The sequence below is a fragment of the Oncorhynchus clarkii genome, chromosome 3, assembly GCF_045791955.1.
Source record: "Oncorhynchus clarkii lewisi isolate Uvic-CL-2024 chromosome 3, UVic_Ocla_1.0, whole genome shotgun sequence".
NCBI lineage: Eukaryota > Metazoa > Chordata > Actinopteri > Salmoniformes > Salmonidae > Oncorhynchus > Oncorhynchus clarkii.
Genome location: NC_092149.1, coordinates 4187471 through 4202859, shown reverse-complemented (window position 1 = coordinate 4202859; position 15389 = coordinate 4187471). Strand labels below are relative to the sequence as shown.

At 43.6% G+C, this 15389-nt stretch overlaps 2 protein-coding genes across 6 annotated transcripts; one reads left to right on the top strand and one right to left on the bottom strand.

The window, feature by feature from the left end:
• Window positions 1–1267: 1267 nt before the first annotated feature.
• On the bottom strand, window positions 1268–4804 carry LOC139386659 (coiled-coil domain containing 127a). 5 transcript variants are annotated; one of them, XM_071132433.1, is made up of 6 exons: window positions 4705–4782; window positions 4002–4134; window positions 3215–3468; window positions 1831–2308; window positions 1771–1800; window positions 1268–1725 (listed from the first exon to the last, which is right to left on the bottom strand). In XM_071132433.1, exons 2-4 carry the CDS (start codon window positions 4123–4125, stop codon window positions 1847–1849), a joined length of 840 nt encoding a protein of 279 aa, XP_070988534.1. In that variant the 5' UTR covers window positions 4126–4134; window positions 4705–4782; the 3' UTR covers window positions 1268–1725; window positions 1771–1800; window positions 1831–1846. The 5 variants fall into 5 exon arrangements, 3 of the variants coding, with proteins under 3 accessions (XP_070988534.1, XP_070988551.1, XP_070988542.1); XM_071132450.1 differs by having other exon boundaries at window positions 1756–1785; XM_071132441.1 differs by having other exon boundaries at window positions 4002–4170; window positions 4705–4780.
• Window positions 4805–5006: 202 nt separating this feature from the next.
• On the top strand, window positions 5007–15318 carry LOC139386646 (succinate dehydrogenase [ubiquinone] flavoprotein subunit, mitochondrial-like). The gene is made up of 15 exons (XM_071132407.1): window positions 5007–5180; window positions 5589–5672; window positions 6018–6179; window positions 6492–6635; window positions 7758–7922; window positions 8280–8428; window positions 8591–8715; window positions 9859–10027; window positions 10555–10750; window positions 10975–11146; window positions 11289–11407; window positions 12276–12387; window positions 12778–12908; window positions 13242–13355; window positions 14461–15318. Exons 1-15 carry the CDS (start codon window positions 5130–5132, stop codon window positions 14545–14547), a joined length of 1980 nt encoding a protein of 659 aa, XP_070988508.1. The 5' UTR covers window positions 5007–5129; the 3' UTR covers window positions 14548–15318.
• Window positions 15319–15389: the final 71 nt, after the last annotated feature.

Sequence of the window (15389 nt, the reverse complement as noted above, 5' to 3'; positions counted from 1 at the left end):
ATTACTTAGCTGGCCTAACAGTCTGTCCAGATTATATTATTATTTAGCTGGTCTAACAGTCTGTTCAGATGATATTATTACTTAGCTGGCCTAACAGTCTGTCCAGATTATATTATTACTTAGCTGGCCTAACAGTCTGTCCAGATTATATTATTACTTAGCTGGCCTAACAGTCTGTCCAGATTATATTATTAATTAGCTGGCCCAACAGTCTGTCCAGATTATAGTATTACTTAGCTGGCCTAACAGTCTGTCCAGATTATATTATTACTTAGCTGGCCTAACAGTCTGTCCAGATTATATTATTACTTAGCTGGCCTAACAGTCTGTCCAGATTATATTATTACTTAGCTGGCCTAACAGTCTGTCCAGATTATATTATTACTTAGCTGGCCTAACAGTCTGTCCAGATGTTAACCTTACATCTGTTTTATGAACAATATGTAGTTGTAGTCTTAACTATCCCTCTTTTACAGGACAAACCGGCTCTGGGAGGTTAGCTGAGCAGGTGGCTGACCTGGCCTGGGACTTTGCCACCAAAGAGGGCTTCCGTATCTTCAACGCCATGCCCAGGTCGCCTCATGCAGGCACCTCCCCTTTAAAGGGGCAAGTAGCAGAGTGACTGCTTTGTTGTTTTTCAAATCCTGGATTGCCCCCTTTTAAAACCAGATTTCAGTAGCTGAAGTGATTGGCGGCATAGAGGAAGTTGTATGTTCTTTGTTCACATTACATCACTACATATATACCCAGGATATTGTTTTTCAACGGGAAAACTGGAGTGGGACTGTTCGGGGTGTCTTAGAGAGGATGACTGCCCATCCTACCCAGACTCCCAGAGCTCAGCTGTTCATCCACTATTCCCTCCAGGAGCCCTGGGCTACTGTCTCAGCCAGGAAACGGCAGCCTTCCCTGGGCAGGATCGCCCCTGGCCGTAGATGGACTAAAACTGATAGGGAATCGCTGTGCCTCAGAATATTTTGCACTTGTTTTTCTCTTCCTGGCTTTTTTTCTACTAATAACAGAAGTTTCCAAGAAGGCTTTTCTTGCAATAACTGTGGTTGTTGTTTTTTTTCCCTACAAAACTTCATCTCTGGACGAGAGTGTCCGCTACATGAATAAAATGGAAATGTTTGCTCAGGTCTATTTCTTCGATTCAGTTTACATTAGTTCAAACTTTATGGAGCCTGTGGAAGCTATGGTCAGCAATGCTTGTCAGTCCTGGGCTTTACTCAACCAATACCTCTAATTAAATAACCCACACAAAGTATCTAGTCAGAGATGTCAGTATATTACATGTCATTACATGATTGTATGACACAACCACAGTCTGTTATAACTTTGTATATTCTGTCAAAATAAAAGTATATCACTATTCTTTTCTACATGACTGACCAAACAGCTGTGATGTCCAATGTGGATATACATGATTTTATCAAAAGGAAATATTCCTCTAGAATTCATGATACTGTATCATACCATCCAACATTGGGTTTGGAGTGCGAAGACAAAACTATAGTTGTGAAAATATCCCTGACATTCAATGACAATTCCATTGGCATTTACTGTGTTTCACTAGTAACAAAGTAAGCGTTTACATTTGTCAGGAGTCATAAAATGATGTAGAGGAAATGAAATATACAAACTAATTCACCATTTAGTGAAAAAATAAAACATTTGTGCAGTCAAGAAGACTGTTACTATATACTCAAGGTCAACCCTATCAAGGTCAACCCTAACAAGGTCAACCCTATCAAGGTCAACCCTATCAAGGTCAACCCTATCAAGGTCAACCCTATCAAGGTCAACCCTATCAAGGTCAACCCTAACAAGGTCAACTCTATCAAGGTCACTTGAGGTCGTTCTTATCTGGTGTAACTCCCAGTATTGAGTCCTCTGCCCGTTTATGCGTCTCCATGGTAACCTGAAGCTGCCAATATCTGAGGTAGAGCCACATCAAGCTACCATTCTTCCTCTTGTCCATTTTCTTCACGTTGAGGAGGCGATTGTTGCCTTTGGCACAGTAGCGGTCGTTCTTAAAGATATCCTTCAGGTCTCCCTCCAGATCTGTATCCGTTCCCAACGGTTCCTTCACCACCTTGAGGAGCAGGTTCTTCTCCATCTCTAGCCTATGTTCCCTGGGGAGGAGCAGGTTGCAGTAGGCCCCCTGTCTCTCCACAAGGTCCTCCTCCAGATCCTTCAGCATGGCTGAGGCCCTCTGGTGCCAGTCGCTCTCTCTGGCCAGAGCGTGTTGGAGGACGGCCCCAGCGGCGCCGGATTCTAAAAGCTTAATCTTCTCTTGCTCCAGAGCCTGGCGATTTGAAAATGAAATGTTTAGTAAACACAAGATAATACAAATCTCAACTGTTGCTTCAGGGTTTAGTCTAGTGGTTAGTTACACAGCACTGTGGTTAGAGCGATGGGCCAGTAACCGAAAGGTTGCTGGATTGAATCACTGAGCGGACAAGGTCAAAATCTGTTGCTCTGCCCCTGCGCAAGGCAGTTAACCCAGTGTTCCCCGGGCGCCGAAGACGTGGATGTCGATTTAAGGCAGCCCCCTGCACCTCTCGGATTCAGAGGGGTTGGGTTAAATGCAGAAGACACATTTCAGTTGAAGGCATTCAATTGTACAACTGACTAGGTATCCCCCTTTCCCCTTTCAGTACACGTGTTAGTATACCAGTGTCTGCGTGGGTTTGAATCTGACCCATCGTCCTTCTGGAACACATCTCATACCTTTCCTGTCTCTCTTTCACTCTCCCTATCTGTTCAATTTAAACATCAACAAATAACCTCAGCTTATAACAACTCCATCTTAAAAGCAACATTCCCCTCACACCTTCAAGGCCCTTACCAGGCTCCACTAGGAGTTAAAACTAAGTTAAAGATGCATTCTCAAACATTTTGATAATTTCAGCCTGTAGTTTTGAAAGTGTTGCTCATGAGCCAAAAGTGGTCCCTGTTTTTTGTGTACTACTTCATTTAATTGTGTACTACATCATCCAGTTGTGTACTACATCATCCAGTTGTGTACTACATCATCCAGTTGTGTACTACATCATCCATTTCTTGCGACATGCTACAAATTTTGCAATTTGTATGATATCATACGAATTTAGAAATATGTGTGATATGTTACAAATCCAATTTGTGCTATATGTTACAGATTTGCTGTGCTTAAGATCCCGGGGTGCATCTTTAAGTCAAGTCCTCCTACCTCTCGTTCCACCTGTAGCTGTTTGCGTTCCTCCATGACCTGCTGGCTCTGTGAGATGAGGGCCTGCCGGTACCCCTGGACCCTCTGCCTCTCCTTCTCCAGCTCCAGCTCTAAGATGGCCGCTGCCCGCCGGTTCTCCGTCAGGGTGTCTCTGTACTTCATCTCAAGGTTGGAGGTCACGGCAGACATGTCCTGGTCGTACCGGGCCTTGACCTTTATGATCTCTGTCTGAGACTCTCTGGTCCAGATCCAGCCTGAGGATGGGAGGTTGTTTGGTTATTATAGGGTGTAGTCCTGACTAGGGCTTAAACCCAGGACATTGTGGCTGTTGACCAAACATCTTCTCATATAATAACCCACCAACCTCCCCTCCTCAGAGAAGGTGTTAGTTCAACAGTCCCATGTTCAAGCCCCGGTTGGAACTACCCCATCGGAACTACCCAATCGGAACTACCCAATCGGAACTACCCAATCGGAACTACCCCATCGGAACTACCCAATCGGAACTACCCCATCGGAACTACCCCATCGGAACTACCCCATCACTTTCCTGCAATATTATATGTAGTGATTGTAATAATACTGTCATAATGTTGTAATGACAACCTATTTGGTGAAGGGCAATGCAGTGAAGTCACCACAAAAGAGTATAAGGCTTGTCAGTGTCTGTCAAAGTAAGTACAAGATTGGCCTACAACTTTTGTCTTCAGTTGTATATACGCCACATGTCATGTATAGTGAATATCCTGTCCTTGTGCAACAACACTGTACTGTGCAGGCTACTTACGAAAGGCAGCCAGCCCCAGCATTGGCACCAGGAGGGCATAATTCCATTTGTTCCCGTCAGCAGCAGCACCTTCTCGTGGGTCTGGCCCCATGTTCCATCTAGGGGGGTCATTCAAGTTGTTCATGGAGGTGCCCTATTCCAGGGGAGAGTCGAATGTTTCTACACGTACCTGTCACCACCACATACATTGTTTTATCTAGCTAGCTGACTAGCTGTTGTTACATACAACCAACCTGACCATAAGGCATTACCTTGACCTAAAATGAGGAATAGTAATAACGTTAATTATATTGAAATAAATAGCTAGGCAAGTCAACTAGAAAATATTAGCAGGGGAAACGGTTGGTCTTATGTGATATCAAACTCCCTAAACCACAACATTGGCATGCATCCCACATGACGACTGGCACAGCAATGTAGCTAATGGCAGTCTCTCTTTGTTGTCATTGTAACACTTTTAAAAATGTCCATTCTTTGGCCTGAACATGAATAGCTAATTAACACCAACAAAACAAGTGCGGTTTGCTAGCACACTTGCCACAGCTAACACAACAACACAGCTTTACATGGTGGTTAGCTTGCAGGCTAAAATTATCAACAGCTAACTGAGTTATTGCTTTAGTGCACGGCTATTTCAGTCCCAAATAACACATTGCAAAGAAGTACAGTAGATTATTGTTTTTTAAATTGAGCAGACGCTCACCTTGACAAAATGTGTCTAGGTCAATTAGCTATACATTTGTCCCTGTACGGATGGGAAAGAGCGATTATACGTTTTTACGCAAGACAATTACAAAGAGACCACTTGTTTTGTACGAGGGTGTTACAGTCGAAGATATAGTCTCTATGTCATTACAATATATGTGTAAAGAGAAATTGTTTATTTAAAACTCAACATTTTATCAGTCTTAATTCATTTATTTTATCTAATGTGTGCTGAAATGGATTTAGAACTTGAAGCGTTGTCAAAAGCCATGAGCCTCCCCCTTGCTTTCAAGACGTTTGAGATGGTTTCTTCCAGTGGGCGGTGCCCCAGGAAGGAATTGATTTTCCCCCAATCAGTATAGATCTGTTCGTTCCTAGACAGTTATTGTGTAGCTGTTAGCAGAGAACCTGTGAATAATAAGGATGGCAAGTGTATCCAGAGTCCTGACCAAGAGGATTTTATCAACTAAAGCCGTGAGTTTAATAATTGTTGTTGGATAATGCATTTGTGTAGTCTGTGAAAAGTCAGTTGTGTAACTGCGAGGGGGAGGGAATGCTTCTCTTTCAGCTTTCGTAACCAGCAGCAGACACAGCCTTTCATAACAGTCCTCCAGACCAGACCCTTCGTTACATAATGTTAGCTGTCTGAGAGTCACTTATTGAATATGTCAAAATGAATATACTGTACTTGCTAAATGACCTATTCATAATGACAGGGATTTTCTTTTGGGGGTTTAGAATGTTTTTCCACCTTGATTTGATTGAATGTGTTGCTGGTCCAGTGTGAAATGATGATGGTTTTTGTTTTCTATGTATTTGAGATTTAATTATATGTCTATGATCTCTACCTATTGATGTATCATGTTATCCCCATAATTATAGCTCCCTGCAGCCGCCCGATGTAGCTCCAGGAACATCCACTTCTCCATCTATGGGAAGAAGGACAACGCCAAAGTGTCAGATGATGTGAGTTTTACACAAGCAGAACACCCACTGTGTTTCTAATTCTTCCGTTACATGCAAGACACATTTTTAAATAAAGGTCTTCAAGAGACATTCTGGTTATGAAGTCGTTTGTATTTACATATTGTATTTACATATTGGATTTACATATTGTATTTACATATCTACATACATATGCATCGTCATTTTAAAAAATAATAATATTATTCCCTTTTAATTTGTATGATTTGCTCGCAATTTTGTTTGTGACAATGTCATATCAGCCATGTTTTTTTTGTAGTTATCAATATTCACAGGAGGTCCATGTCTGTCTCTGTGTATCCAAGTCAATATTATTCTGATCCTCAGATCTCAACCCAGTACCCGGTAGTGGATCATGAGTTTGATGCGGTGGTGGTAGGGGCTGGGGGAGCAGGTCTGAGAGCTGCTTTTGGTCTGTCTGAGGCTGGCTTCAACACGGCCTGTGTCACCAAGCTGTTCCCCACTAGGTCTCACACTGTGGCAGCACAGGTAGGCCTATGCATATTTATGGGTGAATACCTAACTTCAGTCTCCCATTGACATCAATGTATCAAGCGATTCGTACCTCATTTAATTTTTTTCATATTTTACTAGTCGGAGGGAATTGGGGTTTGGCTTGGGAGTAGTTGGGTAGCTTCTCAACAATCATCTGTAGTTGAAGTGCATGTGAAGAGTAATTACAGTACTATTATGATGAATGAATAGAAATGCACTTGATTCATTTACCGTTCTACATTTGTGTCCTATCCTAAATTCATAATGAACTGTTGAATTCGTTAGTGTTGATTTTGTCCAATCCAGGGTGGGATCAATGCAGCCCTGGGTAACATGGAGGGAGATGATTGGAGGTGGCACTTCTACGACACAGTGAAGGGATCTGATTGGCTAGGGGACCAGGATGCTATCCACTACATGACAGAGCAGGCCCCAGCTGCCGTAGTGGAGGTGAGAGATAATTAGTGCACTACATTTTGAATACTATATAGGGTGCAATTTCAGACACAGATCCTGGTGTTTTAGTCTGTTTTTCCCCAAATACATAAAATAAAGTGCTGGAATATGTGTAACGTCTGTTTCCAACTCACACTGTCAAAACACGTAGAAACCAGAACACAGCTCACTCTCCAGCTCACACTCTCAAACACATAGACCCCCCCCCCCCCCTGAATGCAGCTCACTCTCCAGATCCCAGTCACCTGAATTCTGATCACCTGTTCACACACCTGTATGTCATTATCGCACACTATTTAGTTCAGTTCTTTGCACCCCGTCATTGTGAGGTATTGTTTGTTTTGTGACATTCTTCTATTCGGAGCTCTGTTTTCCCCGTAATTTACTCCTCCCGTGTATGATAGTTTTAGCCTGTCTCACTAATGACGCCTTTTGCCTATCGGATTTCCTGTTGTCAACCTAATTCCTGATCTCCCGGACGACGTTACTAGCCTTTTCCCTGCCTGTACTGTTGCCTTTTTGGACCCCCTGTATGACCTTCTGGCTGCCCCTGGACCCAGCTACCTGCCTCCTCCTGTGTATGACCTTCTGCCTGCCCCTGGACCCAGCTACCTGTCTCCTCCTGTGTATGACCTTCTGGCTGCCCCTGGACCCAGCTACCTGTCTCCTCCTGTGTATGACCTTCTGGCTGCCCCTGGACCCAGCTACCTGCCTCCTCCTGTGTATGACCTTCTGCCTGGACCGAGCTACCTGCCTCCTCCTGTGTATGACCTTCTGGCTGCCCCTGGACCCAGCTACCTGTCTCCTCCTGTGTATGACCTTCTGGCTGCCCCTGGACCCAGCTACCTGCCTCCTCCTGTGTATGACCTTCTGGCTGCCCCTGGACCCAGCTACCTGTCTCCCCCTGTGTATGACCTTCTGGCTGCCCCTGGACCCAGCTACCTGTCTCCTCCTGTGTATGACCTTCTGGCTGCCCCTGGACCCAGCTACCTGTCTCCTCCTGTGGTCCTTTACAATAAACACCTGCTGAGCCCTGCGCTTGATACCATCTGTCTCCCATAGTGTTCATGACAATATGGTTGTATCACATTGTTCTTTGTGCCCCACCCCCGCTAGCTGGAGAACTTTGGAATGCCCTTCAGTCGGACAGATGATGGGAAGATCTATCAGAGGGCCTTCGGGGGTCAGAGCCTGAATTTTGGAAAGGGAGGCCAAGCACACCGATGCTGCTGCGTAGCTGACAGGACTGGACACTCCCTTCTTCACACATTGTATGGACGGGTATGTTTAATGTTATCATGAGACAGTTACTAGACTCGCTTTATTAAATATGTCCTCTAGTTTGGTTGGATCATTGACTGATTTTTATTTGACAGTTAAAACACTTTGTAAAAACTTGACAGGAATAACACAAAAAGGTCATTGACTTATTTCCATTGTGGTCCCTAAGGTGAATGGCACAAAAACATTTCAAGGCCAATGTGTGGTAGTTGACCAGTAAAAGCTGGAAGCAGAGCTGAGACAAGGGTTTAGTTTTGCATTCACAGGTCTGGCTTCAGTCTGAGACCTTGCATAGATTTACTGTTTATTTATACAACCTTTTTGATTTTCAATGTCCCATTAGTTGTTCTTCTCCAGTCCTTAAGGTATGACACCAGCTACTTTGTGGAGTACTTTGCCCTGGACCTGCTGATGGAGGATGGTGAATGCAGAGGAGTGATCGCTCTCTGTATGGAGGACGGATCCATCCACCGCTTCAGAGCCAACAACACTGTCATCGCTACTGGGTCTGTTTGTTCATGTCCCAGAGCCTTTCATATTTCTCATGTCCCTCTGAATGAAGCCCTGTAATGTCCTGACAATCGCTTTGAGTCAGCAGGATTATACATCGCACATGTCTACACCAGTAGCAACCTCCTTATATCCATTATCTCTCTTTGTATGTGTAGTGGTTATGGCCGTACCTACTTCAGCTGTACCTCAGCCCACACCAGCACCGGGGATGGTAACGCCATGGTAACCAGAGCTGGCCTACCATGCCAGGACCTGGAGTTTGTACAGTTCCACCCCACCGGTAAAAACCACAGCCACTAACTATACTGTAACTATACTGTAACTATACTGTAACCAGTAAGAACCACAGCCACTAACTATACTGGAACTTTACTGGAACTATACTGGAACCAGTAAGAACCACAGCCACTAACTATACTGTAACTATACTGGAACTAGTAAGAACCACAGCCAGTAACTATACTGTAACTATACTGTAACTATACTGTAACTATACTGTAACCAGTAAGAACCACAGCCACTAACTATACTGTAACTATACTGTAACTAGTAAGAACCACAGCCACTAACTATACTGTAACTATACTGTAACCAGTAAGAACCACAGCCACTAACTAACTATACTACAACTATACTGTAACTATACTGTAGCTATACTGTAACCAGTAAGAACCACAGCCAGTAACTATACTGTACTATACTGTAACTATACTGTAACCAGTAAGAACCACAGCCACTAACTATACTGTAACTATACTGTAACCAGTAAGAACCACAGCCAGTAACTATACTGTAACTATACTGTAACTATACTGGAACCAGTAAGAACCACAGCCACTAACTATACTGTAACTATACTGTAACTATACTGTAACTATACTGTAACTAGTAAGAACCACAGCCAGTAACTATACTGTAACTATACTGTAACCAGTAAGAACCACAGCCAGTAACTATACTGTAACTATACTGTAACTATACTGTAACCAGTAAGAACCACAGCCAGTAACTATACTGTAACTATACTGTAACTATACTGTAACTAGTAAGAACCACAGCCAGTAACTATACTGTAATATACTGTAACTAGTAAGAACCACAGCCAGTAACTATACTGTAACTATACTGTAACTATACTGTAACCAGTAAGAACCACAGCCACTAACTATACTGTAACTATACTGTAACTATACTGTAACCAGTAAGAACCACAGACACTAACTATACTGTAACTATACTGTAACTATACTCTGACTAGTAAGGAGATCCATGGCCACTTCCCACTTATGAAATCCATATTTACTATAAGGATTTGTTTTAACGTCAACTGACTGACCTTCACATTACGTAAATGCAAAGGTCATCAGTGTATATTTGACCTGAGGTGACACCTGACACCATAGCTGTGATGTAACCCTGTCAGGTATCTATGGTGCCGGCTGCCTCATCACTGAGGGTAGCCGTGGTGAGGGAGGGATCCTCATCAACAGTGAAGGAGAGCGCTTTATGGAACGCTACGCTCCCAACGCCAAAGATCTGGCCTCCCGGGATGTGGTGTCTCGTTCCATGACCATTGAGATCCGCGAGGGAAGGTATGATAATCAACAATACTGAATATTGATTTAATTACATATTTCGCTCCACCAGTAGTATCTGACTCAATCCCTAACCCCCTTAATAGCGTTCATTCCTGGAGGTGGAAGTAAAAATGTAATTGGAATTTGAGGCCACAACTTGAAATTGGCACTAAAATATATGATTTGACATGAAAGACTCTCTCTCTCACAGAAAGACACTCTCTCTCACAGAAAGACACTCTCTCTCACAGAAAGACACTCTCTTACACAGAAAGACGCTGTCTCTCACAGAAAGACGCTCTCTCTCACAGAAAGACGCTCTCTCTCACAGAAAGACGCTCTCTCTCTCACAGAAAGACGCTCTCTCTCTCACAGAAAGACGCTCTCTCTCTCACAGAAAGACGCTCTCTCTCACAGAAAGACTCTCTCTCTCACAGAAATACACTCTCTCTCACAGAAATACACTCTCTCTCACAGAAAGACACTCTCTCACAGAAAGACACTCTCTCTCACAGAAAGCCTTTTTTTCCCCCCATTTCTAGGGGTTGTGGTCCGGAGAAGGACCATGTGTACCTGCAGTTGCACCACCTGCCCCACCAGCAGCTGGCCACCCGCCTGCCTGGTATCTCTGAGACCGCCATGATCTTCGCTGGGGTTGACGTCACCAAAGAGCCCATCCCTGTCCTGCCCACCGTCCACTACAACATGGGAGGAATCCCCACTAACTATAAGGGACAGGTAGATTATAACACTCTTTACAATTCTCACTGTTAGTTTGGGGGGATTGTCTTGTCTCCGTAAGGGATGGTGATCACTATGGCTGGGTAAGAGAGATAGATTCGTTGACAACCTTTATTGTCCTTCAAGAAACTTCACGTCAATCAATCAGTCTTACCCAGAAATAGATAGACATTATTTGACTCTAGACCGACCCGTAACGGTCTTGGTCATCTTCCTCTCAGGTCATAACTCATCCAGATGGGGAGGACAAGGTGGTGCCAGGGCTGTATGCCTGTGGTGAGGCTGCCTGTGCCAGTGTCCATGGTGCCAACCGGCTGGGTGCCAACTCCCTGCTGGATCTGGTGGTGTTTGGCAGAGCCTGTGCCCTCACCATCGCTGACACCTGCACTCCAGGTAAGCAGGCTCTTCACATTATGACTGATTGGTTAGATAGTTGGTTGATTTCTAGATTTTTTGAATCTGTCATGTTAAAAAGCGAATAGCTGATAATGCTTTAATGTACTTGGAGTTTGACTGTCTCTTTTTGACATTCTAGGTGAGAAGCTTTCCCCACTGAAGCCCAGTGCTGGAGAGGAGTCTGTGGCCAACCTGGACAAGATCAGGTTTGCTGACGGGAACACCAGAACCTCTGAGATCAGACTCAACATGCAGAGAGTGAGGAATACATGTTGACTAAAAGGTTTTCTGTTGAAATCTATTGGCATCTGTATCTAGTCTAGTGTATTTAACTAGACAGTGCAGTGGTACACATAGAGCAGGGCTCCCCAACCCAGTTCCTGGAGAGCTACCCTCCTGTAGGTTTTAACTCCAACCCTGTTCCTGGAGAGATACCCTCCTGTAGGTTTTCACTCCAACACTGTTCCTGGAGAGTTACCCTCCTGTAGGTTTTAACTTCAACCCTGTTCCTGGAGAGTTACCCTCCTGTAGGTTAACTCCAACCCCAGTTGTAACTGACCTGATTCAGCTTATCAACCAGCTAATTATTAGAATCAGGTGTGCTAGATTAGGGTTGGAGTTAAAACCTACAGGAGGGTCTCTCTCCAGGAACAGGGTTGTAGTGAAAACCTACAGGAGGGTCTCTCTCCAGGAACAGGGTTGTAGTGAAAACCTACAGGAGGGTAGCTCTCCAGGAACAGTGTTGGAGTTAAAACCTACAGGAGGGTAGCTCTCCAGGAACAGTGTTGGAGTTAAAACCTACAGGAAGGTAACTCTCCAGGGACAGGGTTGGAGTTAAAACCTACAGTAGGGTAGCTCTCCAGGAACAGGGTTGGAGTTAAAACCTACAGTAGGGTAGCTCTCCAGGAACAGGGTTGGAGTTAAAACCTACAGTAGGGTAGCTCTCCAGGAACAGGGTTGGAGTTAAAACCTACAGTAGGGTAGCTCTCCAGGAACAGGGTTGGAGTTAAAACCTACAGTAGGGTTGGACAGGGAACAGGGTTGGACAGTCCTGACATAGATGTTTCATTTGTCATGTCTGAGCTCTTTAAAACCAATCTTCTTCTCTTTTTGTCTCCGTCTCCAGACGATGCAGACCCATGCAGCAGTGTTCCGTACCGGCGACGTTCTGAAGGAGGGATGTGACAAGATGGACGCCATCTACCAGACCATGGAGGACATCAAGACATTCGACCGTGGTCAGTAGTTTACCTCAAAATAATATTCAGAGTTAAATATTAAGAGATTTAGGACAGTTTTACCCATAGCTGCAGGAAGTAGAGGTCCTGAGGCTGCTGCAGCACTCCCTGAAAAATCAGAAGAAAAAACATGTAAAAAATATATATATATATTGTTCACAAAAGTAGTGCTCTGGGCCTTTACTAGTCCTGTATTTGCAGACCGATATAAAAAAATCAGCACCCCCTGTCTCCAAAATAATCTCAACAGCTCCACCCCAAAGCTACTGTACTTCCTGCAGCTCTGGTTTTACCAGACCTAGATTAAAACACTTCTCCTGGACTCAGGATCGTCAGGTCACAGGATTGGTGTTGGTTGTTCTAACTGACGTTTCCCTCCCGTTCGGTCAGGTATGGTGTGGAACACTGACCTGGTCGAGTCTCTGGAGCTGCAGAACCTGATGCTGAACGCGGTCCAGACTATCCACTCTGCCGAGGCCCGCAAGGAGACCAGGGGAGCACACGCCCGGGAGGACTACAAGGTGAGAGGAAGATCGATTCTCACCTGGTTGAATAAGATGAGGAGAGCACTCTCCAACCAGCCACTCAAATGAAGTGATCTACAACTCAGGGCCTCAACGCTGCACTACACATCTCCTAATTGTAGCGATACAAGGATTGATTGGCTGGTTGATTTATAGATTAATTGGTTCATTTATTTGTTGAATGTCCGGTTAATTGGTTAATTTATTTGTTGAATGTCCGGTTGGTTGATTGGTTAATTGGTTAATTGATTTGTTGAATGTCCGGTTGATTGATTGGTTGATTGGTTAATTGATAGGCAGGGGACTTAAATGTGACATTGTGTGTTCCAGGACCGTGTGGATGAGCTGGACTACGCCAGGCCTCTGGCAGGACAGGAGAGGAAGCCTTTCGAACAGCATTGGAGAAAACACACCATGTCCACTGTGGATCCCAAGACTGGCGAGGTAAAACAACTACCACGACTCCTGTCTGTGTGTCTGATGGAAACGCATAGGGACAATCTTCCCTGAACAGAATCAAGCCTGTCTGGACTAAAAAACATGCTCTTGATTGAACATACTGTTTAGTCCAGAAATAGGTTTTTGGATGGAGAAATACAAATGAGGGCCTTTGGACTGATCTGTTATTAGGAGACGGATCTGTTATTAGGAGATGGATCTGTTATTAGGAGACTGATCTATTATTAGGAGACTGATCTGGTATTAGGAGACTGATCTGGTATTAGGAGACTGATCTGGTATTAGGAGACTGATCTGGTATTAGGAGACTGATCTACTATTAGGAGACTGATCTGGTATTAGGAGACTGATCTGGTATTAGGAGACTGATCTATTATTAGGAGACTGATCTGGTATTAGGAGACTGATCTGGTATTAGGAGACTGATCTATTATTAGGAGACTGATCTATTATTAGGAGACTGATCTGGTATTAGGAGACTGATCTGGTATTAGGAGACTGATCTATTATTAGGAGACTGATCTGGTATTAGGAGACTGATCTGGTATTAGGAGACTGATCTATTATTAGGAGACTGATCTGGTATTAGGAGACTGATCTATTATTAGGAGACTGATCTATTATTAGGAGACTGATCTGGTATTAGGAGACTGATCTGGTATTAGGAGACTGATCTATTATTAGGAGACTGATCTATTATTAGGAGACTGATCTGGTATTGGAGACTGATCTGGTATTAGGAGACTGATCTGGTATTAGGAGACTGATCTATTATTAGGAGACTGATCTATTATTAGGAGACTGATCTATTATTAGGAGACTGATCTATTATTAGGAGACTGATCTGGTATTAGGAGACTGATCTGGTATTAGGAGGCGGATCTGGTATTAGGAGACGGATCTGCTATTAGGAGGCGGATCTGCTATTAGGAGACTGATCTGCTATTAGGAGGCGGATCTGCTATTAGGAGGCGGATCTGTTATTAGGAGGAGGATCTGTTATTAGGAGACGGATCTGCTATTAGGAGACGGATCTGTTATTAGGAGACGGATCTGCTATTAGGAGACTGATCTCTCTGTCATGTTCCAGGTAACTCTGGAGTACCGACCAGTGATTGACACCTCTCTGGACCAGGGGGAATGTTCAGCCGTCCCTCCAGCCATCCGCTCCTATTGAGACCATCTCAACAGGAACACTTATTTATTATTGTCAGTCTGTACGCTTCCAGCAACACCCACCTAGGATCCATTTCACTGTGTGGCCTTCACTCTGTGTGAGGGAGCACTGTAGATAGGGAATTATTGCTGTCTCACATGCAGTTTGACTTTCAACCCACATAATGTAGTCTACACTGCAAGCAAAGGAATTGTTAAGGTATTGTGCAAGTTTGTAAATATAGAACTGTTTTCTAATTGTCTGTTGTCATATGAAGTCGTAGAGTAGTTTCCCTATAGGTATGTAGTTACCTAAATACTCCCATTCTCTGTCTTCTTTATTATCCACTGATACCATAATATTAGGACTCTGAATGGAAAACTGAATTTTAATGTTGTGTAATCGTTGTAGTTCAGAGTGCTGAGACGTCCTATTTCCTGTAGATGTCCCTTCAGCGTCATTAACACATCGTCTTTAATGATTATCCTGTCAGGATAAAGTCATGTGTAGAACTGGCGTGTGACCAGCAATATTTGATGGGATGTTTGATTTCACTCTGCTTGCTACAGGTTATGCACTTTATGGCAATATTTAAAAATATTCTCAACTATAGTTGTCTTTGTGCTATTTACTGATGGAATATAGTGGACATTAAGACAATTAGGAAGGGGGAAATAAATTAAATACTATGTATGTTACCAATAATTAATTTATATTTGCTTTGTTCTTATGTTCTGTGTATTATTTCAAATGTGTCATTAAACTTTAAATCATTAAATCAACTCTAGACAACTTTTTTTTCCCTATTCATTTGACTATGTCTGACCATTTCATTCATGTCACCTGGCTACCTAAACAGGAAC

Excerpts from the sequence above, each read along its gene's own strand:
- LOC139386659 (XM_071132433.1), bottom strand. The coding sequence starts at position 4,125 with ATGAACAACTTGAATGACCCCCCTAGATGGAACATGGGGCCAGACCCA. Across the intron at positions 3,469-4,001 it reads GCTGGGGCTGGCTGCCTTTC|GCTGGATCTGGACCAGAGAG; the intron begins GTAAGTAGCCTG and ends TCCCATCCTCAG. Across the intron at positions 2,309-3,214 it reads AGCTACAGGTGGAACGAGAG|GCTCTGGAGCAAGAGAAGAT; the intron begins GTAGGAGGACTT and ends TCAAATCGCCAG.
- LOC139386646 (XM_071132407.1), top strand. The coding sequence starts at position 5,130 with ATGGCAAGTGTATCCAGAGTCCTGACCAAGAGGATTTTATCAACTAAA. Across the intron at positions 5,181-5,588 it reads GGATTTTATCAACTAAAGCC|CTCCCTGCAGCCGCCCGATG; the intron begins GTGAGTTTAATA and ends CCATAATTATAG. Across the intron at positions 5,673-6,017 it reads ACGCCAAAGTGTCAGATGAT|ATCTCAACCCAGTACCCGGT; the intron begins GTGAGTTTTACA and ends TCTGATCCTCAG.